The sequence below is a fragment of the Macadamia integrifolia genome, unplaced genomic scaffold, assembly GCF_013358625.1.
Source record: "Macadamia integrifolia cultivar HAES 741 unplaced genomic scaffold, SCU_Mint_v3 scaffold1640, whole genome shotgun sequence".
NCBI classification, from domain to species: Eukaryota; Viridiplantae; Streptophyta; class Magnoliopsida; order Proteales; family Proteaceae; genus Macadamia; species Macadamia integrifolia.
Window position 1 is genome coordinate 40,069 of NW_024868287.1, and position 23,824 is coordinate 63,892.

The 23,824-nt window shown below is 38.4% G+C and overlaps 2 protein-coding genes and 1 non-coding gene across 3 annotated transcripts; 2 read left to right on the forward strand and 1 right to left on the reverse strand.

The window, feature by feature from the left end:
- The first annotated feature begins 579 nt into the window (after window positions 1-579).
- LOC122064423 lies at window positions 580-1,008 on the forward strand. The gene has a single exon (XM_042628118.1). The coding sequence runs from the start codon at window positions 580-582 to the stop codon at window positions 1,006-1,008; it is 429 nt and encodes a 142-aa protein (XP_042484052.1).
- A 12,635-nt stretch (window positions 1,009-13,643) lies between these two features.
- LOC122064422 lies at window positions 13,644-14,263 on the forward strand. Its single transcript, XM_042628117.1, has one exon. It carries the CDS (start codon window positions 13,717-13,719, stop codon window positions 14,143-14,145), a length of 429 nt encoding a protein of 142 aa, XP_042484051.1. The 5' UTR covers window positions 13,644-13,716; the 3' UTR covers window positions 14,146-14,263.
- An 8,387-nt stretch (window positions 14,264-22,650) lies between these two features.
- Window positions 22,651-22,757, reverse strand: LOC122064427. Its single transcript, XR_006135700.1, has one exon. It is a non-coding gene; the product is annotated as a small nucleolar RNA R71 (small nucleolar RNA).
- Between the last annotated feature and the right edge of the window lie 1,067 nt (window positions 22,758-23,824).

Sequence of the window (23,824 nt, forward strand, 5' to 3'; positions counted from 1 at the left end):
CCAATAAAATCAAGTTGGACCTAGATTGAGTTTTGAAGACCTTGGGTTAAGCTAGGGTTTTAAGAAACCTGACCCAAACCCACCATGTTTCACCCCTAGTTTATTTCAAGTTGAGTAGACCGATTATATGAATTTCGGTGTAATATTTAGAACCCTTCTCTAACTTTAAAGTCAAAAGAAGTGGTAATGATCCCATTTGACATAGCTAGATGTCGACTCTCTCCCTTCTCCTTTGTTGACTTGGCCCCCTAAATGTTTTTGGAACCATCGTTCCAATTCAATGGCCCTATGCGCGTTGGCTTGATCAAACAATTGAGACAAACAATATCTGATGTGAATTACTTATCTAGAAGGTCTTGCTCTCGCACGTGTATGCCGTCAAAATTGGCCTATACAATTAAAATACTATTTCATGTCAAAGATAATTGAAAGTCGATTCTGTTTTAATTCTCTATTAATACCTATGCCTTTGTTCTCATACTCCATCACGCACAGCACAACTCTTTTAACATCAATAAGCAGTTAAGAGCAAGAGTTCCTCCATTGCTTAGCATTCTATCAATCATCAATTGATCCAACATGGCTACTGATGAGAGAGCAGGGGCTGAAATTGTAAGAGGAAAAGAAGCTTGTGAGAGATTTTCGGCGGAGCTAATGAAAGAGCTTGGATTTCCTAGTGGTGTCCTTCCCACGGGAGAGCTGGTGGAATGCGGAAGGGTGCGATCCACCGGTTTCGTGTGGTGGAAATGCAAGGCTGCCTATGAGCATTTCAATGTCGCAACCAACACCAAGAATAGCTATGCTGCTGAGACCATGGCGTATGTGGAGAAGGGGAGGATGAAGAAGATGACGGGTTGCAAGGCTAAGCAAATGATGGTGTGGGTTCCCATAACGGAAATGTACATTGATGGCAACAAGATCTCTTTCAAGTCATCCATGGGGGTCGGCAAGTCCTTCCCCATCATCTCTTTTATGAATGAGGAAGAAAAGAAGGTTTATCTCCAATAGAATGGTGCAGCAAATTAAACATTAGTGGCTAGTCAGGATCATTCTCTGATAGTCCTTATCATTCCCATACCCTATTAACTATATGTATTTGAGTTCCTTTTGTATGTGCCTTTGTATCCTTGCATCCTCACTTCCTGTGCAAATAATATTTGAATGTACTGTATTATTTTGTGCTTTCGTGTCGGTCGTTTGTGCACTCTAACAAACAAATTAATTTTTGAAAAACCGAAAAGTTAAAATATGTTTTTCAATTTTAACACACCTAGCCCCCCAAAAATAAAAGTAGGCCATAGCTGACATATCTTACCATCTGACAATCAATTTGGTCATCATCCTACTAACCATTCTCTCAACTCAAACTATGCTTTATCCTAGCTAAAAGGGGTCAGTTATATGGATCTTTTTTTCTCCAATTAACTCTATTAAAAAATATGTCATCTAGAACACATCTAGAGGCTAGAGAAACACATTTCCTGCAAATAATATCATCTCCTGCAAATAATATCGTCTGTAGGCAGCTTCTCATGACACAACCACCACACAAAAGTTTACTGCCGAGGAGATAGCCCTTTCACCCAGACTAAGTCATACCATGGAACCTTGGGATTTTTACCACAAATATCATTCCATGCTGATATGGTGGTAAAATTGCCAGAAGTGGAGAGGCTCCGAACACATTAATCTCCAATACCATCCCTAGGAATATTTATTTTGGAAGCAGCAGCAAAAATATTCTGAAGAAAAGGAGAAAATACCTCAAGGAAGATCCACTCGTTATTGAAGATAAAGTTAGCAACCTTCATAGTGGAGGATGAATAGAAGTCGTCCTCCATTGGAAACATCTCCTCTACAGATTCTTTCCAATCCACCTATCCTTCCAACAATTTATTGAAGCCCCATTACCTACAATCCACCTTTCTTTGCTTGAAACAAATTTCCACATCCGTTTTAGACCAGGCCAAATCGATGAAGACTTGGACCCCTTCTTGTGCTCCCCATTTTTCCTCAGAAATCTTGCTCTTATGAGATTACTTAGGGCAGAATTGGATTGCTTAAAATACTAGACTTGCTTGCAGAGAAAGGCTTTATTATTATCTCCCAGATGCCTGATCCCTATCCCACCCTCCTTCCTTGGCTTACAGACCGAATCCCATTTGACCGTCACCCCTTTACCAGTGTCAGGATCTCCCATCAATATGAAGTTCCTTATCCAGAACTCCATATTTTCAACAGAGAACTAGGCCACCAGTACATAAAGAAATTATGAGAGGGCATACTATATATTATTGACCTGAACAGCTTCACTCTGCTAGCCATAGACAAAAGTTTCCCCTTCCAACTAGACATCCTCCCTTTGATTTTGTCCTTCACTGGCAATAAAAGCTCTCATTTTACTCTTCCCTTGAAAATTTTCACCCCTAAGTATTTTGTTGGGAATTTGCAGATGGAAATCCCAACAGTGTCAGATATAATCTGTTTTTCTTTCCAATGACATTTTCCCAAGAAAAAGCTTATTTTTATCCAGGTTGATCTGTTGCCCTGAAAATTGGTGGTACTTGGATAAAAAATTGTGTAGATGCCTGACATATCTGATGGATCTATTCAGGAAGATAAAAATGTCATCAGCAAATAATAGAAAACCCAGCATCTAAATTCCTCTAGGCCCCTTTAGAGTCTACAACTTATTCTCTTGAATCATAAGTTGGAGCCCCCTACACAGGACTTCCTCTGCAAGAATGAATAATAGAGGAGAAATGGGATCACCCTGACGAAGTCCTCTCTCAACACCAAAGAAGCCAATAGATCCCCCATTGAGAAGAATAGATATCCTTGAAGAAACAAGAATTTGGTGAAGCCAGGCAATCCACTTATCAAAAAACCCAAATTTGCTTAGAACTTGGAAGTTCTGTGTCAAATGCTTTTTGGATATCTATCTTAATGCCCATAACCCCACCTCTTGTACAATCAGACATGAGATTAGCTAATTCCGAAGCTAAACAAATGTTCGGCTGTAAAACTTTGCCTTTCTGAAAAGCTCCTTGTTCATTTGAGATTATCCTGGGAAGAAGGATAGAGAGCCTAGAAGCCATAATCTTAGATAGAACTTTGCAGAAGAAATTGGCCATACATAGTGGCCTGAACTTTTCCAGAGAATTGGCTCATTTAATTTTTAGAATTAAAACTAAGAAGCTATTATTGATCCCTTTTGGGAGAATGACAGATTTGAAAAATTCCCTCACTGCTCTATAAACATCAACATCCACCAGCCCCAACAGTGTCTGAAGAAGGCACCCAAGAACCCATCACGACCTGGAGAACTATCAGGGTCTAAGTCCCACACTGCTTGTTTGATTTCTTCTTCACTGGGGATAGCTTCCAATATACTGATATCCAGCTTATCAAGAACCTGGGATATGCAGTCCAACAACTCTCCATAATTTACTACTGGACTAGCTCTATGAAAGGACTCATAGCGCTCAACCACATGATCAGCAACATCATCTGGATACGAGACAAAACTCCCATCAACCTTTTTCAATGACCGAATGGAGTTCTTGGCCCTTCTGATTTTAGTTGATAAATGGAAAAACCTGGTATTACGATCTCCTTGGGTATGCCATCTGTTTTTTTTCCTTTTCAACCCACAACTTTTCATTAAAGTGAAGAACTTTCAAGTACCTTGTTTTAGCATTAGCCTCCATGTTAAATAAATGATCATTAATGCTAGCTTGGTCTATCTGAACCTGAACATTATCTAGCTCTTCCTTTGCAGCTTGTAACTCCACATCCAGGTTAGGAAAAATTGATCTTGCCCAACCCTTTAGTACTGGTTTAAGGCATTTCAGTTTTTGAGCTGGGACATATGTAGGTGATCCACTCACAGCCTCCTTTCAAGATCCTTCGACCACCTTTAGAAATCCATCATGCTCCATCCATAATTTTTGGATCCTAAAGGAGCAGTTTGATGGCTTTGACACTACTACAGAAGTAATGCATAAAGGTGCATGATCAAAGGAAAAGCGTTGTAGCACCTCCTAGGCGCAGTCCTGAAAAGCAATGAGCCATTCTTCATTACAAAAGCTTCTGTCAAGCACTGCCATGACATTCCCTCTCTTCCTATTATTCAACCATGTAAATTTGCACCCACGGGAGGAGACTGGAATCAGACTCCAGGCGTCCATTGTTGCACTGAATTCAATCGCAGATCCAACGTTAAAGGCACCTGGACCCCTTTTTTCATGCGATGAAATTGTTGCATTAAAATCTCCAATCACTAGCCATAAAGAGAAACCCACTAGAGTTGCAGCAAGATCAAGCCATAGGTATCTTCTGGCAGCTTGAAAGCAGCTCGCATGCACAAAGGTTAAAAAAATAGGTTGCCTTCACCAATTAATAGTCAAAGTGATAAATTGCTCAGAGATTGAAACAACAACAGGCTTATCTAATGAACTCTTCCATATGATCCACAAGTTAGGGAGTTTATGATCCAAAGTGATAATTTGCTCCCTCACATCGCTTGTCAATGTCCAAAGGTCGCCCCACAACTTTTGCCATGGATAATAGGATTTTTTCATGCCAATATTCAAATGGCAACTCTGGAAAATGAATCCAGACTAACTTGGTAACTACATTCCTCTCATGGATGTTAAAATCTGGTTTCCAACACTGGAACTGTATATACCACCCACCAATCCTAATAGGACTTCTCTTCCATATATTTGCCATGTCCTTCTCAGACTCAAATTGAAAAAGTGTATAACCCAATCCCATTAGAGAAATATAGACCCCTATCCTTAAGCTTCCAGGCTTCCACAACTTCCTTCCTTATGGTGTCTAAAGAAATATACCAAAAATTAATTTTGGCCACAAGGGTGAAGCGATAATGCAGCAACCTCTCCTCATATGCATCTTGCAGAATCACAATCTTTGTAAGGTTTCCAGCATGTATTGGATCAGGTAATTCATCCACATTAGGAAATGCTCCTCCCACCACCTTAGAATGTGACTTCTTTGGAAGAGAGTCCGGTTTGTCAGTAGTCTCAGCTGCTGCAGCCTTTGCCAAAGAGGGCTCCCCAATAGTCCCTGGCCTGGACTGAGGCTACCAGAAGTCTGTAATCAATCGTTGCTTCCCTTGATCTAGTGGGCATCCACCAGACGCAACGCCACCACCCACAACCCTAATTCCCTCCACCTCAGAGCTTCTCTCTCCCATGTGTTCAATCCCCCGAGCACTTTTTTCCTCAATCGATGACCATTGATCAAAAGACCAGGGACTCAATGTATGGGCACTTTGCACGTGTCAGTGTGATATTGATGATTCAGTGCCAAGGGTGGAGGAATTATATGTGGAATGGGAACAACCTAGTTCATCAGAATCCTTCATGTTCAGAAAACAAGTGGTTTTTGAAAACCCACCTTCTCGGTGTGCTAGTTGTTGTCGATATGGGCATAGGGCGGATTCCTGTTCAGTGAAGAAGAAAGTGTTGGAAACGATGGAGGAGCAAGGAGACTAGCAGCCCACTCACCCTTGCCGACGTCAAGAGTGGCGGCCGGTGATTAGAGTCCCCTAACAGGGAAAGGAGTCTTGCAAACCCAAGGTCATAGGGGATTTCATGCTAATTGATTCAAGGTAGCCAGAAGTCACTTGTGGTGCAATCTTTGTTCTCTATCATGCTCTATAATGCCTTGGGTGATCTTAGGGGATTTCAACTCTTTCTTGTATTCCCATGAAAACAGAGGTCCTAGCCGCTTCAGTTGATGAATTTTTAGCTTTTCTTGACACGGCATCTTTTATGTTTGTTCCCTTCTCTGGTATAAAATATAAATGGTCTAACAACAGGTGTGTTGGAAGTGCTAGTGTAGTGCTTGACTATAGCATTTGCAATATGTAATGATTGTGATTGTTTCTTGGATGCTCTCAGCAAGTGCTTGCTCATGACTATTCTGATCATTCCCCTATTCTTCTGACCTATAATGATGTGCTTCGGCCAACTAATATTCTGTATGCAAAGATTTTGGACAGAGCAAAATGACTTCAAAAAAGTTGTAAGATCTTCTTAGGAAACTCCTTTGAATGGTATCCCAATTTTTATTGTCATTAATAAGCTAAAGCGTCTAAAGGGCGTGCTGTGACCTTGGGATAAATCAGCGTTCCCTCACATTGATGTTGAAGTAGGAAAATAAAAGCATCTCTTGATGATATTCAACACGCTAATTATGATATTGACATAGATGAGGTGTTGTTCAATCAAGAGCTAGCTACGAAGGAGAATTTAAATAAAGCTCTTTCCCTTCAGGAAAAATTATGGATGAAAAAATCTAAACTAAGATGGCTGAAGGAAGGCGATCACTACTCCAAACTCTTTTATCTTTCAGTGAAAATCGGGAAGAATAGAAATATTATCAAAGAAATTCAGGATGAGAATGGAATAACTCTGACAGTCCTGGATGCTATAGGTTATCGTTTGGCTTTCATTTTGAGGAATTTAGTAAAGGTGGTGGATTGGTCAGGAATGATCCTCTTCTCTTTGTGATTCTAGCGGTGCTCTTTGATGAAGATAATGCTAAACTCACTAAGATTTGATCTCTCGAGGAAATAAAGAGAGAAGGTTTTTACTTAGATCTCTCTAGTGCGCCAGGCCCGGATGGTTTCCTAGAAACTTTTTACTAAATATATTGGGATATTGTTAGTTTAGAGGTTTTCCATGCCATCCAAAGCTTTTTCAAAGAAGGTATTATTACTAAAGGAGCAAACTGTAATTTTCTCACCTTGATTCCAAAGATTGGCAATACTTGCAAGGTGGTCAATTTCGTCGCCTCTGCTCGGGAAATTTCTTCATCAAGCTTATTCTAAAGATCATGGCTACCCGTTTAGCCTTTTTTTTTTTTCTCCAATTGAATTTTGAAGAACAAAGTGCCTTTCAGAAAGGAAAAGTTATTTTTTCTAACATAGGAGCAAATTCTGAGCTAGTGAATTTGATGTCAAAAAAATTCTTTGGTGGGAGAATTGGGTTGAAGTTAGACATCCAAAAGGCATTTGATACTATAGGATGGGGTTTTCTCTATGATGTCTTGAGGAAATTTGGGTTTGCTCAAATTTGGATTGATTTGATTAATGAGATTCGAATTTCAACTAGGCTATCAGTTCTTGTCAATGAGATTCTAAAGCTCTTTCCCTTCAAGAAAAATTATGGATGAAAAAATCCAAAATAAGATGGCTGAAGGAAGGCGGTCACTACTTCAAATTCTTTTATCTTTCAGTGAAAATCGGGAAGAATAGAAATATTATCAAAGAAATTCAAGATGAAAATGGAATAAATCTGACAGGCTTGGATGCTATAGGTTATCGTTTGGCTTTCATTTTGAGGAATTTAGTAAAGGAGATGGATTGGTCAGGAATGATCCTCTTCTCTTTGTTATTCTAGCAGTGCTCTCTGATGAAGATAATGCTAAACTCACTAAGTTTGATCTCTCGAGGAAATAAAGAGAGAAGGTTTTTACTTAGATCCCTCTAGTGCGCCAGGCCCAGATGGTTTCCTATAAACTTTTTACTAAATATATTGGGATATTGTTAGTTTAGAGGTTTTCCATGCCATCCAAAACTTTTTCAAAGAAGGTATTATTACTAAAGGAGCAAACTGTAATTTTCTCGCCTTGATTCCAAAGATTGACAATACTTGCAAGGTGGTCAATTTCGCCGCATCTGCTTGGGAAATTTCTTCATCAAGCTTATTCTAAAGATCATGGCTACCTGTTTAGCCTTTTTTTTTTTTTTTTTTTTCTCCAATTGAATTCTGAAGAGCAAAGCGCCTTTCAGAAAGGAAAAGTTATTTTTTCTAACATAGGAGTAAATTCTGAGCTAGTGAATTTGATGTAAAAAATATTCTTTGGTGGGAGCATTGGGTTGAAGCTAGATATCCAAAAGGCATTTGATACTATAGGATGGGGTTTTCTCTATGATGTCTTGATGAAATTTTGGTTTGCTCAAATTTGGATTGATTTGATTAATGAGATTCTAATTTCAACTAGGCTATCAGTTCTTGTCAATGGAGGCCCTGTGGGGTTCTTTGGAGTCGAGAGAGGCCTACGCTAAAGTGACCCTTTGTCTCTTATGCTTTTTATCCTTTCTAAGAAAATTCTATGCCGAGGCCTTCGTGATCTTAGGGATCGAGGATTTGTGAAATCTATTCCAAGTCCACGGAATACCTTCACCCCTTCCTAACTTTTATGTGCTAATGATCTTCTAATATTCATGAATGCAGAGCTGAAAGGAATCAAAAGCTTGAAACTTTCTGAATACATATCAAGCTTATTCTAGGCAAAAATCGAATCATGAAAGAGAGTAAAACTTTCCTAAAATCTATTCCTACAGAGCAAATGCATAGGGATCAAGGAGGTTCTTAATATTCTCGATTGTGATTTTAAACTTGCTATCTAGGAGTGGAGATCTTTAAAGGCCGTGTGAAAAAAGAATTGAACCTTCCTTTTATGGATAACTTCAAAGCAAGATTGATTGGATGGAAAGGTAAACTTCTTTCAATGGATGGCAGAGTAGAATTGGTGAAGACGGTTATGAGTAGTATTCCCTTGCACAAATTCTCTGTGTACTAGTGGCTTGCATCTTTTACGGTCCAGATGGAATGCTGTATTAGGAATTTTTTTGAAGTGGAGGTATCTCTACTATAAAGGTTACTACAATTAAATAGAAAGATGTCTGCAAGTCCAAGAGAAGAGGATTGGGTATTTAGCACCTTAAGGAAGTTAATCTTGCTCTGCTTGCAAAGCTATGTTGGTACATTAGATCAGATAATTTAATTTTTGCAACTTTTCTAAGAGGAAGATATTTTTCCGCTGATTGTAGCTTTAAAAGGTATGCTCCTTCTTCTATCATCCTTGGTCTTCAAAAAGTATGGATTTTTGTTGCGACTCTGAGCAATGGGTTGTGGGAGATGGTTCCTCTATTAAATTCTAGGATGACCATTGGATTGGTAGCACTAGAATTTATGATGAAATTGTCAATAATCTGCCAATTCCTATTTTTTAATAGCTGCAGTTTCATATTATATATTAAGGACGGCAACTGGGAAGCGAAAAGTTATTGATTGATTGTGACTCACGCGCAGTTCTGTGTTGCATCAATTCTGAAGAAATTCCTTGGTACTTCCAGCAAAAGTGGTGGTTCTACAAAGGTTATTTTGATAAAATTTCCTATTCAATGGTCTATTGTTACCGAGGAATAAATTCTATAGAAGAAAAGATGGCTAAAGGACGCAGCCTCCACACGAGTTTCCTCCATTTGGGATAATGCTCCTCCATTTATCAACACTAAGCTCAACTAGGACTCTCATCACAGGCCTTGTTATAATTTTATGTAAATTTTTTTTCTCCTGAGCTTTGGGTCTCTCTTCTGCTGATGGCCATGCCGAAGGTGAATAAGAGATCTAAAGGTTGTTTTTATGTATTCTCTCATTCTTTATAGTTAATATATTCATTTGCTGACATTCGGCATATATATATATATATATATATAAATATAACCTAAGCTATGAATGTCTTTCCTCATCACTTCTAATAGTCATTTTAGGTATACCTCCTAACACTTTTAACTCTTTCATTCTAAATCAAATCATCCCTCTAGATTGGAGTATTCAAATTAAAGGCCTCCATTACATATTCCCATGCCAGTTCAAATGATTTTGTCGCAACTTAATCAAATATTGGAGCTTCTCCTAAATTTACTATAATTTATTCATTCCTTAATTTGTCATTTTTAGTTTGATGCAATATCTCTTCGAAAATGATGACATTGAAGGATTCAATTTGTTTAAGGCGTTTGAATCAGACGTTGATTCGAAAGCACCACAGAAATGTTATTTATTGTTGGAAATTGAATTAGATTCAACTCTGCCACCATTTTTTGTGTTTTCAATTGTTTTACAAGTTTCCAAGTTGAGAGGGAGCCCACTTTTTATGATGCTAGAATTCTCTTTTAAAAAAATGTTTGACTGAGGAAAGATTGGAGAAATTAGATCCATCATCACAATTGATCACTACACCTTATTTTCTACCCGGATTTGTTGTTTAATTTATGGCCAATACTTCCAATATTATCTCATGCTCTTTATCACCACTGAATTTTTAGTGACAACTCACAAAGCATGTGAATAATTTGATTTTCTTTCTTATATTGGAGCATCACACTTATTGAACATGTAATGCTCTTAGTATCTTACCATTTGATCCCGGTGGTGTATGAGAATATTTTAGGGTGAACGAAAATTCAGGACAAATTCTTTTAAATAAGGGGAGTATGATACAAGTCCAGTCCAAAGAAGTGGTCCAAGCTCATGAAATCAAGTCCAAACCACAAAACCACCAAAAGAGAAACAACCCAAGATCAACAAAACCTTGCTAGTGGAGAATCTATACAATGAATTTTAAGTTATCCTAAAAATGTCTTATCCATACATTACCCTTTTGTCTAGGTTCCTTGGACAGGTAATGGTTGGCTACACTTACCTGCCTATCTCACTCATGAAGTTGGCAGCTCCACCCTTACCCTCCATAATCACCATAATCAAAGCAGGTAATAGACGAGTGATAATGACATATTATTTAAGTTATGGAACCATAGCTAAAAGTAGTCCCCGATGGATTCAGTGGGATTAAGATGGCCAATGACCAAACGAATCCCTGAACTTATTTTTTATTTATTTATTTATTTATTTTTTTGACAAAGGAAACAAAGAATTAAATTAAGAGAGGTTTGTTTATTGTGAGAGAGCTTGGCCCTTACGTATGTACAGAGGCCAATGAATGAGCGTGCAAGGAAGCATTGGGAGGGATTACATTTCTGCCTTTCATAGGGGTGGGCTGATCATTTCACCACCCTTCTATGTGTGGCCGTAGTTGGTACACTCCTCCATAGAAAACGTTCTCTCATTAAGAGATAAGGAAAAATATTGTTATACATCTCATTGTACATGACGTATCTCCACCTGGGGGTGCCAATTTCAGGCCCGGCCTGATAAACCGACTGAGCTTGGCCCGATTAATAAATATGACGAGCTCAAGTCTAGCCCATTTATAATCTGTTGTGCATGGGGTAATCCCAACAGTTGCCTAACTAGCAGGACCGCTTACATGCCCCAACAAGTCCGACTATGTGTAAGCTCTATATTAATATTTTTATCAATTATTGAATGTTATTAACTGTAAATTATTTATGAGTACATTACTAAAAAAAATAAAAATTATTGATGAGTTAATAAGTATATTAAATATTTTTATAGTTCAAGACAATTAATACCCATTTAAGGCTTTAATGATGTATTAATCTGTTCAAGACCTATTTCAAACCCAATTAATCCAATAGTAGAAGCCCGATTAAAACTCAAAACCCGATTAAATCCAACCAAGTCTACCAAATTATATAAATGGGTGATCATGATGCAAGCAAAAAACCCAGCATGACAATCGTGACCGACCAATTGACACCCCATCTCCACCTATTGGTTCGCGCTCCCTGGGATAGGAGATGCATAAACCCCATAATAGCATTAATACACACTTTAATAGAAACTTTTTGCATCTTGGTGCAACATAAATGTATCTCAACCAAAGTTCTAGAAAACCCCCAAGGCCCAACCACATTCTTAGGGTTTGGAATTAGCTCCAGCATCTTATCACTCTCTGTCCAATATTTAATGGACATGAAAGAAGAAGACTTCCTATTCCAATCTGCCGCCCAAGAGTCTATGGATCCATTAGTTTAGAAGGTTCTGTTGACGGTCAAAAATGGGCTGACCAACTAAACTAATCAAGTATCCCAATTTCCACATAAGAGACCTGTTCATACTTCACACCCCAAGACCCGCTTAAATAATAAATTTCCTCCCTCACAGGTTTCTCTTTTCGTACTTTTATAAATAGCCATTCTATTTTTTTTTTTTTTTTTTTTGTGGTAGAAACTATAAATAGCCATTCATTGCTTTCTTTGACTTCACATTACAAACAAGACAACTCTTTAGCATCAATAAGCAGTTGTAAGAGTTCCTTCCTCCAATATCACTTTTAACATTTTATTGATCACTTAGTAGTGGTGACCAATCCAACATGGTTATTGAGGAGCATAGTTAATAAATACATGTATTATATGCATATAATATGTGTATCTAAACGTTTAATTCAAAAGATTGTAATTTGGTGTATTAATTCAAAAAAACCGTTTAATATGTATTTTAAAGATAACCGTATTGTATACGAATAAAACATTACATACTCAGTAAAAATTTTGGGTTAAAAAATAAATAAAAATAAAAATAAAAAAGGAGAGAGAGATTAGCCCAAATGAGCCAAATCTTATTTAGACTCAGTAAGCCAAGAATCAGGGTTAATTAAGATCAATGTCAATTTATTTTAGTGGTGTAAGTTTTGTCTTGACAACTTGAACCCGCCTTGGCTAGCCCCAAGCATGAACAGAGCTTAGACTAAGATTTTTGACCCTAAGGGCAGTAGGTTAGGGTTGAAAAACACCAACCCTAAGTCAAGGTTAGGCCTGGCCTGGCTCAGCCCAACCCATCCCTGATTTTAATTCTAATGTATAAAATTATAATTTAAAGTTGTTTTCCTATCCTTTTATTTAGATAATGAAATTTGGTTCATTGATTCTTAAAGTCATGTGTCTTGAACATCTATTATTGTGATGGATTTCATAATTTTAATTGTGAATTAATCACTTGTGATCTAGAGGTGTCAATTCCAAGCCCGATGGAGCCCGACATGTTTATGGCCTGGCATAGACCGGCCCAAAGTACACGGTGCAAGGGGTAAGTCCGATGGGCTTCCCGATCAGCATGGCCCGTTTTGCAAGCCCAACTTAGATCGACATGTTTAGCCTGACCGTTTATATAGGTATTTTGACTTTTTGGGGATTGTATATGGTATATATTGATATTTTTATCAATTATTGACTGTAATTAAGTGTAATATCTTTTCAAAATTGTTGATGATTTAACAAAATAAATTAAAGTATTTTAAATCTATAAAAAGGAAAGACCGTTTAAGACTTTATTGATACATTACCCTGTTTAAGCCCTGATTATTACGTGATTAGCCCGATTAAAGCCTGGAACCTGTTCGAGCCCAACATGACACCGACCAAGACCCCGACTCATTCTTTAAATAGGTAGATCATGGTCCGAGAACATAGGCCCGCCAGGTCCAGCTAGGCCCTACTGAGACCGGCCTGGCCCGACCGATTGACACCATAATTTGATCAATTTGTGTTTTTTTTTTTTAATTATTATTATTTTTTTTAATGCATAGGACACAAATATGTCGACTCTCTCCCTTCTCCTTTGTTGACTTGGCCCCCTAAATGTTATTGGAACCATCGTTCCAATTCAATGGCCCTAGGCGCGTTGGCTTGATCAGACAATTGAGACAAAAACAATATCTGATGTGAATTACTCATCTAGAAGGTCTTGCTCTCGCACATGTATGCCGTCAAAATTGGCGTATACAATTAAAATACTATTGCATGTCAAGGATAATTGGAAGAGGATTCTGTTTTATTTCTCTATAAATACCTATGCCTTTGTTCTCATACGCCATCACAAACAGCACAACTCTTTTAACATCAATCAGCATTTAAGAGCAAAAGTTCCTCCATTCCTTAGCATTCTATCAATCATCAATACATCCAACATGGCTACTGATGAGAGAGCAGGGGCCGAAATTGTACGAGGAAAGGAAGCTTGTGAGAGATTTTCGGCGGAGCTGATGAAAGAGCTTGGATTTCCTAGTGGTGTCCTTCCCACGGGAGAGCTAGTGGAATACGGGAGGGTGAGAGCCACGGGTTTCGTGTGGTGGAAATGCAAGGCCGCCTATGAGCATTTCAATGTGGCTACCAACACCAAGAACAGCTATGCTGCCGAGACCACGGCGTATGTGGAGAAGGGGAGGATGAAAAAGATGACTGGTTGCAAGGCTAAGCAGATGATGGTGTGGGTTCCCATAGCAGAAATGTACATTGATGGAAACAAGATCTCTTTCAAGTCATCCATGGGAGTCGGCAAGTCCTTCCCCATCATCTCTTTTATGAATGAGGAAGAAAAGAAGGCTTATCTCCAATAGAATGGTGCAGCAAATTAAACATTAGTGGCTAGTCAGGATCTTTCTCTGATGGTCCTTACCATTCCCATTCCTTATTAACTATATGTATTTGAGTTCCTTTTGTATGTGCCTTTGTATCCTTGCATCCTCACTTCCTCAGCAAATAATATTTGAATGTACTATATTATTTTGTGCTTTCGCGTGGGTCGTTTGTGCACTCCAACAGACAAATTAATTTTTGAAAAACAGAAAAATTAAAATATGTTTTTCAATTTTAACACACCTAGTCCCCCAAAAATAAAAGTAGGCCATAGCTGACATATCTTACCATCTGACAATCAATTTGGTCATCATCCTACTAACCATTCTCTCAACTCAAACTATGCTTTATCCTAGATAAAAGGGGTCAGTTATATGGATCTTTTTTCTCCAATTGCCTCTATTAAAAAATATATGTCCATATTCATTGAGATAGCTGGGGTTAAATTTTTCATGTCAGTTGTCCATGCTAATTGCTTCTTATTTTTGTTAGAAGTCAGAATTGTATTAATCAAGGAAAAACAAAAAATAGTGTACATGAAGAAGAGAACCTTAGCTAAGAAGGGACCCCACCTTCGGCATTGCCATCAGTAAGGACCCACCTTCGGCATTGCTATTAGCAGGGACCCTCCAAAGCTATTTGCAAAATCTAAATCTAGACTTTGATAACATGTCATTCCTAATTTCCTCGAAAAACATATGAGGGAAAATCCACCATGGTTCTAGAGACACCTGTTTTTGCTACGGACTTGGCAAGATAATCAGCAACATGGTTTGATTCCCTATAATAATGAGTTATCTTCCAAGGGATTGAATTGAGGAACTGTTGTAGACAAAGCCAGTCCTGAAGGACAAACCATGGAATAGCCTTGCACTGGACCGCAGTCACAACTGCAACTGAGTCAGACTTAATCCAAAGACCTACCACCCCCAGATTCAAAGCATAGCGAATTCTATCAAGCAAACTTCTAAACTCTGCATAATAATTTGTCTGAATGCCAAGGAAGAGTTTGAAGGAGAAGATCACTCTCCCTTGGTAGTCATGCATCACACCTCCAACACCTACTCTCCCAGGATTCCCCATGGAGCTGCCATCAACATTTAATTTCATCCAGAGCCGAGGGGGCTTACCTTTTTTTCGCTAGAAATCATTTGTATTAAAAATAGAAAAAAGGAAATAATATACAAACTAAAGGGAATCAAGACAAGACCCCAAACAGATAACTGGGAGACCGAGAAAGAACTCCTACCCCACCTTCGGCATTGCCATTAGCAGAGAAAAGAGCCCAACAACTCAGCATCCACAAAACAAAATCGAAAAAAGCATAAAAACACTATCAAGTCATCCTGAATTTGGGAAGACTCGAGGAATCCATATCAAGATCCATCTTGACCAAAGCCAACCATACTGTCACTGGGGATGAGGATTAAGATAAAGCCGCAGATTTTGATAAAAAATCAGCTATTGAATTTGCTTCACGAAAACAATGGCTGATTTTTCACTCCATACGATCCAAGAAACTCATACAGGCTAACCATCTCTGACGAACTAGCCAAGGGACCCTGTTTTTCTACAGCAAGGTGACCACCACGATCGAATCACATTCGATCCACAACCTTTGCACACCCAGATTTTCAGCATGCTCAATCCCTGAAATTACAGCAAAAAATTCCGCTTCAAAATTGGTATGAATACCAAGGAAATCCCTGAAATTAACCATAACCTCCCCCATCTCATTATGAAAAACTCCACTTGTGCCAGAGATTCCAGGGTTCCCAAGAGAACACCCATCTGTATTTACTTTCTACCACCCTCTCGGGGGATGACACCAGAAAATTTCAAAACAATCACTATGGATGCGCTGCACCCTAGAAAACCCAAGACTCCTAGCACCCATCAAATCCGAAATAGAAATGTGAGAACTATTATGGACTAGGGTTTGAGAATTTACTTCACCTTTGAGCATAGCAAAGTAGTGCTCCACTGATCTAAAAACACCTTCATATCTTCTGGCATTCCTCTCCAACCAAATGTAATAAGGTATCTGTACAAAACCTTTTTTCCAAATACACTGACAAGAGACCATCTTCCCTTTAGACTTCCACCAAGCAATGAAATTTTTCATCCTTGAAAAACCATTCCCCATCACACCAAAGCAATCAAAAAATTTCTGCCAAACTTTTTCTCGCAAAAATACAGTCATAAAATAGATGGTCACGAGATTCCTCTTCTTGGTCATACAAACTGCATCTGGAAGGCAAGGGCACTCCACGCTTCTTTACATTATCTTCAGTTGGGATTTTGTTATGGATTAACCTCCATCTAAAAACAGCTTGGCAAAGTTGAATCTTCGATTGCCATACCAGCGAACCCCATCCTACTTTGGGAAACTGAACTCTGATTTTTTTCCCAAGCAGATTTTATAGAAAAAATCCCCGAGGAGGTAGGCCTCCAATGGCAAAAATCCTGCACATTAGAAATGTAAATGGAGCAAATTTCTTCAAAAATACTGGTAAGCAGGCCCGATTCTACACTTGGTAGAGACCAGTGCCTACTAATGATAAAGTCAGAGACTTTTGCTCTCAAAGGCTCAACCGAGGCCAAGTCCACACCCAACCTTTCTATAATGGACATTTCCCCCAACCACTGATCAGACCAAAATTTGATTTGTTGCCCATCACCTACCGTCCACTGCCCCTGAGAAGCAACAAAATCCCAAACCTTTTTAATGCCTGTCAAAATAGAGGAAGAGATTTGTCCTTTTCTCAGAGAACCATCGGCCTTAAGAAAATGAGCCCGAAAGAAGGCACCCATCGAGGAATCTTCATACTTAATTTGCCTTGTCAACTTGCATAAACAAGCAAAACTTACATCTCTCAGCCTTCTAATGCCCAAAGCCTCTTTCTCTCTTGGGTTTACAAACATCCACCCATTTGACCACAATTTTTTTTTCCCAAGTCCAAATCACATGACCAAATGAAATTGCTCATCCATCTTTCCACCACCTTAACAAAAGACTCAGTCCATCAGTAAATTTCAAAATTGTGAATAGGAATGTTGGATATGAAAGACCGCACCAACTCCACCCTTCTTGTCAGTGATTGCAGCCTACCCTTCCAACCAGCCAGTCTACTCTTAATTTTGTCCAGCAGAGGAAAAAGGAATTCTTTTTTCACCCTTCCTTTGAAAAGGTCCACCCCTAAATACTTTGTAGGCAACCTGGCCGAATGGATACCCAGGAAATCACTTATAAACTGCTTCCTATGGGGAGCAACTTTTCCAAAGAACAAATTTCTTTTTTCAAGGTTAATTTTTTGGCCAGAAAAAGGCTGATACTTAACCAAAAAAGAGTCTAGATTCTTGATACTTAACCAAAAAAGAGTCTAGATTCTTTACGTATTTTGCAGACGCGTTCATGAAAATTAAGATATCATTTGCAAAAAGTAAATGAGAAGGAATAGGCACACCTCTAGGTCCAGGAAGCGACTTCAATCTCCCCTCGCAAATCATAGACCTCAGCCCTTTGCACAATACCTCCTTCGCCAGAATGAGCAAAAAGGGAAAAATTGGGTCTCCCTGACGTAGACCTCTTCCCACTTCAAAGAAACTCACTGGACCACCATCGACTAAAATAGAAACCCCAGAAGACATCAATAGATGGTGAATCCAAGAGATCCATTTAGAAGAGAACCCAAATTTTACCAGGGTTGCAAATAAAAATTCCCATGATAGGAAATCATAGGCCTTCTGCACATCGAGTTTCAACCCCATACCACCACCTCTCACTGTGGAGTGCATCAAGTTTACCAGCTCAGACCAGACTGATATTTATAGATATTATTTTCCCCTTCTGAAAGGTGCCCTGTTCTTCTGAGATCAATCGAGGCAGCAAACAAGTTAGTCTAGATGACATAATCTTAGAAATAACTTTACAAACAAAAAAATTCCCCATACATATGGGACGAAACCTGTCCAAAGAAGAGGCACCCTATACCTTTGGAATCAAGGATATGAAGTAGTTATTTATCCCTTTTGGCAACCTACCATCCACAAAAAATGATCTTACCACCTGAAAAAAATCGTCCTCCACAACCTCCCAACATCTTTGAAAAAATTTCCCTGGGAATCCATCAGGACCCGGAGGACAGTCAGAGTCTAAATACCAAACCGCTGTTTTGATTTCAGCCCTACTTGAAATTAATTCCAAGTAAGTAACATCCTCTTCCACCAGCACCCTAGGGATACACTCCAACAGATCTTGATGCTCAGAAATCGTAGAGACTTCATGGAATGGAGTTTTTGAAAAAAACTAGAGATGGAGGATGCTATACCCAGTTGATCAGAGACCCATGAACTATCGTCTCTTTTTAAGGCTGTAATCTAGTTACGAGCTTTTCTCATCTTAATAGAGAGATGAAAAAAATTCGTATTTCCATCACCTTCCTTCATCCATCTTAGTTTGGATTTTTTAGCCCAAAGCTTCTCTTGCAACGGCCTCCTTATTGGAAAGATCGTCAGACATCCTTAACACCTCAATTATGTCTTGAACATTCTTTAACACCAGTAAGGCCTTGTCCACCTCTTCATTTAAATTAGGAAAAGATTCCCTCACCCAAATCTTTAACCTTTCCTTGACCCGTTTCAACTTCTGAGCAAGTATAAAAATCGGATGGCCCCTCAATATGAACCTTCCAAACTTCCTCCACCACATCCAGAAATTTATCATGCTCCATCCAAAAACTATGGGACCGAACTGGGAAATTCTTCGGTTTAGGAACGCAGTTAGATGAGATCAAAAGGAGAGAGTGATCTGATCTAGAACAAACAAGCACCCGCTGCCCGATATTCTTAAAAACATCCAGCCATTTTTCATTACAAAAACTACGGTCTAAAATCGCATGCACACGCCACCTCCACCGGTTATTTGACCATGTAAACTTCTTCCCCTAAGAAGGGACAGGTAACAGCCTACAAACATCCACCATTTCCTGGAACTCAGCAGCAGAGCTTAAATTAAAAGCCCCTGGACCTCTCTTTTCATGGGACATCAACATGGCATTGAAATCCCCTATAACAGCCCAAGGCACCACTGAATCAACTTGCGACTCTAAGTCCAGCCACAGCTGACGCCGCACAACTTTAAAGGAACTAGCATGAATTAGAGACATGCCAACCTTTTCACCAGCCTAATCTACCATCATAAAAATATGCTGATCAGACATACCAACAATCACTGGATAACTAATTCCAAATTTCCAGACTATCCACAGGTTAGGCACTTTATTTGGCCTATTATTATGAATAAAATCAACATCGTACCTCATTTTACTAAAAAATAAAGCAGGGAACCTCCTTACATGAACCATGGGTTTAGCCAAACAAAGAATCTCCAGAGTGGACTCCTTCGTCATTCTTCGTAAGGGACTTCTCACCGCAGCCTTTCTTACACCCCGAATGTTCCAATAAAGAACATATATGGCAAACTAGTTTGAGCTTTTATTTTTGTCAGACTTTTTGGTCTAACCTCCCCCCTTCTTCTTCTCCTTTCCTCCCATAGCCAAACCACCTTCTTCCCTCTCCCTGGTCATTGCCGCCCTATCCACCATGGCTACCTCATGAATCACAGATGCAATCGCTCTGGAGTCATTCACCATCGGTAGTGAAGAGACCACATGTTCAGTCCTAGCATCCATGTGATGAGCACATTTCTGTGTGAAATCTAGTGTAGTAAAACATACATCTTACATATTTAGAACGGAGCTACCTTGGGTTTTACTCTTTTTGTAGGTTTTATAATTTCAAGGCCTTAAGGACTATCAGGCACTATATCTCCAATTTTACACATATAGAGGTCCTATTTCTTTTCATGGTTGCGAAGAGGATGAAATTCTAAGCAAGATGAACGTGTTCAATTGCAAGTATACATTCGTTTGGTCAACTATACAAGTGATTATTCTTTTCGGGCTAGCAAAAGAATAATGGATCAGAACTGAACCGAGATGCAGAACCAGCCCATCTGTATTTGTCCCAAGGGTATAAGGAATATTCCAAATACAAACAAGGATCGATGGACCACATCCTTAAGTGATTGAAGATTCATTTTTGGTAACAACATCTACCTAGCGTAGTTGGTGAATTGTGGTGTGCAAAATCCCTTGCTTATTAGGAGGTCTCAAGTTCGAACCTCTTAGTTGCCATTTTGTTTAGGTTTTTTTTAGAAGATTTTCTCTCTCTTACTCATCACTTAAAGGAGGTCGGCCAAGATGGTTGTATGCAAGTTTGAAGAAGAGAGAGAAAAAATAGGAAAGAAGAAAAAAAAAAAAATGACAAGGGCATAGATGAAATTTCTCATTAAAATAGAATATTGTCCAAATCCAAGCAAGAAAAATCAGCCAAAAGGGGTTTCTTGGGTAAGAAGAGAAAAAAAATAGAAAAAAGGAGAAAAAATTAGAAAAAAAAATGCAAGAAAAATCATGAGAGATCTCTCTCCACACGTTTTCTCTCTTCTCTGTCCTCCACTTCATCAACAAGATAAAAAATATATATATTTTTTTAGAAGCTAAAATCGTTAGCTTTCCTCCCTTAATCTATATATAATAGAATTAACACAAGGGGAGGAGAGACTTCATTCTTCTTCTAGGGTTTTTTCTTAGTTGCTCTATCTCTTTCTCTAGTTATCTCTTTCTCTAGCTCTAGTTCTAGGTTTATACTTTAAACACTTTTGTAAGTTCTTTTTATTCAATTAATACAAACACTTTTGTTTTTGATTCAGTCTTTTATTTTTATTGTTTAAACAATTAAAGTTGTAATTTTCAAGTTCTAGTTCTAGGCTTTGTTCTAGGAGGCAAGAATAAGCTATGAAGCATGTCTTTCAAGTTCAATTTTTTTCTTCAGATTTGTTTTCTCTAGTACTAGAAATTTTAGATTTGGTTTTTTCCAAATCTGGTTTTTAGTACTGGTAGTATCTCAAATTGATCAAGTTTTCAGTTCAAAGGTTGAAATTTAAGTAAGTAGGCTCCTTTAGTAGTATTCTCTCCTCTCTCTCATTCCCTATTTTGACTACCCTTTTTTTCTTAATTTAGGATTTTAATTTCAGTTGTTACATTATTGTTATCCCTTTTCCCCAAGGTTCATGGCTAGTAATTGCATTGGCTTTGCCCCTCCTAGCCATAGAACCATCATTTTATTATTTTTATTTTACTTGTCTCCCTTTCCCTAAAGCCAAGTAGAGTAATCCTTGTAAGAGTGACTCTCCGGTCAAGTCGGGAAGCTCATATTTTGATGCATTCCTTGGGCTGAGTAGAGAAACCTACTTGTGAGTCTCTCTCTAGCTTTATCCCCTTTCTTTTACTTTATTTTTATTTCAGCATTTTTTTCCTTCATTGCTTTTTAATTATGTGGGGTGTTCATTTTCAGTTATTTATTTATTTAATTTTAATTATGTGGCTTGCGTGTTTAAATTCTTAGATGACGAATGGTTAGGACGATATTTTAGATACATATGTTTAGGACGATAATTAGAATTAGATCACAATCATTAATTGGTTCACTTTTGCATTATTAAAAGAAGCAAAAAAAATAAAGTGACTGCTTTCCCTGTGTTCGACCCATAGCTACACTGATCCGTACACTTACGGTTACATTTTAAAACCTCAAACAAGTTTTTGGCGCCGTTGCCAGGGAGACAGTTCCATGTTATTTTTCACTTTTTTTTGGTAAATCGGAGTGCTTTGTTTGCTTTGTTTTTCCTTTTCTTTTATTGAATTTCTGAGAAGAACAACTTGCAATAATAGTTGTATCAGTTGAGATCACCATGCCTCACAGTATGATAAAGACAGGTTTTGCCCTGTAGCAATACCTCATGAATTGACTTGAACAACCCCTGATCCCTGCCGGTAAGCTCCCAAAAAGCCCCAAAAAAATTAAAAAAATCATAAAAAAATGTTTGCTATCCATTATTTTGTGCTTGTCTTACTCTAGTTGTGGGTAGTTTTCTATTACATGAGTGTTAGGTGGGTACGTAATACTAAGAATCAGTTAGAAAGAAGAGATCCAACAAATAGTGACCCTATACATTTGCTCTCTTTAGAATCTTTCAATATGGGAGACCAACATCAAAACCCCTCACCTAAATCTCTAAAAGATAGGTTCTACCCTGCTAAAACAGCCCAACCATCCTGCATAGTTCTACCACAAGCACTGGGCAATAATTTTGAACTCAAATCTCAATACATCACTATGTTGCCCCACTTCCATGGGTTGACCTCTGAGGATGCATACCTATTTCTAAGGGAATTTGAAGAGGTATGTATCTAATTAAGATCCAACCGTTTTCTGATGATGCTGTTAAGCTTAGGTTTATCACTTTTGCATTAAAAGACCAAGCTAAGAAGCGATTGTATGGGTTACCCACAAATTTTATAACCTCATGAAAATAGTTCACAGTTGTCTTCCTTAAAAAGTTTTTCCCAACTCACAAGACCAATAAGCTTAGAAGTGATATCCTTCAGTTTAGGCAAAAGCCTAGTGAGTCCTTTTCCAAACTTATAGAGAGATTCAAGGATCTACTCCAAAAATGCCCTCACCATGGCCTAGATTTATGATATTTATGTCAAATAATTTATGAGGGTATTGATTACCCAACTAAATAAATGACAGAGTCTATGTGCCCTGAGAGATTCACATCCTTTACAGATGAAGGAAAGGTATGAGAATTCTTACTTGACTTAGCTGACAAAACCCGTGAGTGGAAATCAACCCAAGAGAGTGAAAGAATTATAGGAGGAAAATGATATTTTTTGGATGGGATAGTAGCCAAGGAAACCCATTTTGATAGCCTAATCAAGAGGATTGAGGCTATTGTTCCTAGAGTGCCATCATCAGTCAATTTGGTTAAGATTTATGCTTGGTGCCAGTCCCCTAGACATATCATAGAAGAATGCCCCAACATCTCTGGGGGCACTTCTAATGATAGTATTAATGCCTTATACCAGAATAATCCATATAGTAACACCTACAATCCAGGATGGAGAAATCATCTAAATTTCTTTTTGAATCACAGCAACCAAGCAGGGCCTTCAGTTTTCATAATCAAGGTCAACCTGGACCCTAAAGGCCTCCCTTTGCACAATAATCTTTTTCTCAAAACACTTTCCTAGGTCAAATGTAGGACCTTGACTAGTTTTCCTAGGGCCCCTCTCCTATCATCTTATCAACAATCCCCTGGGTTTACCAACATTGGAGATTCAAGTAGAATAAGTGAATTGGAAAAAAATATAGCCCTTCTCATGACAAGCCATCAAAATCTTGCAAGAGAACTTACCCAAGTTATCTTAATTATGCGTGAGAGGGAGAAAGAAACTTTACCCAATCAACTAGAGCCTAACCCTAGGCATCCTTAGTCTATTAGTTCACAAGCACCAACTAATGTACCACTGAATATGGTATAAGGTCAGACCCAACAAGGGCCTTCGAACCAATGTAATGTTGTTTATACTGTTAGGAGTGGTAGAGAGTACCAACAGAGTATTTCTAAATCTTCCCCATCTATTACTCTTGTTAACTCTCTTTCAGTTGAGGACACAAGTGTGCCTCTTGTTCCATGTTCGTCTGATGAACCTAAAGATTCTTTTAAAATTAAAGACGATTTGGTTGAGGAAA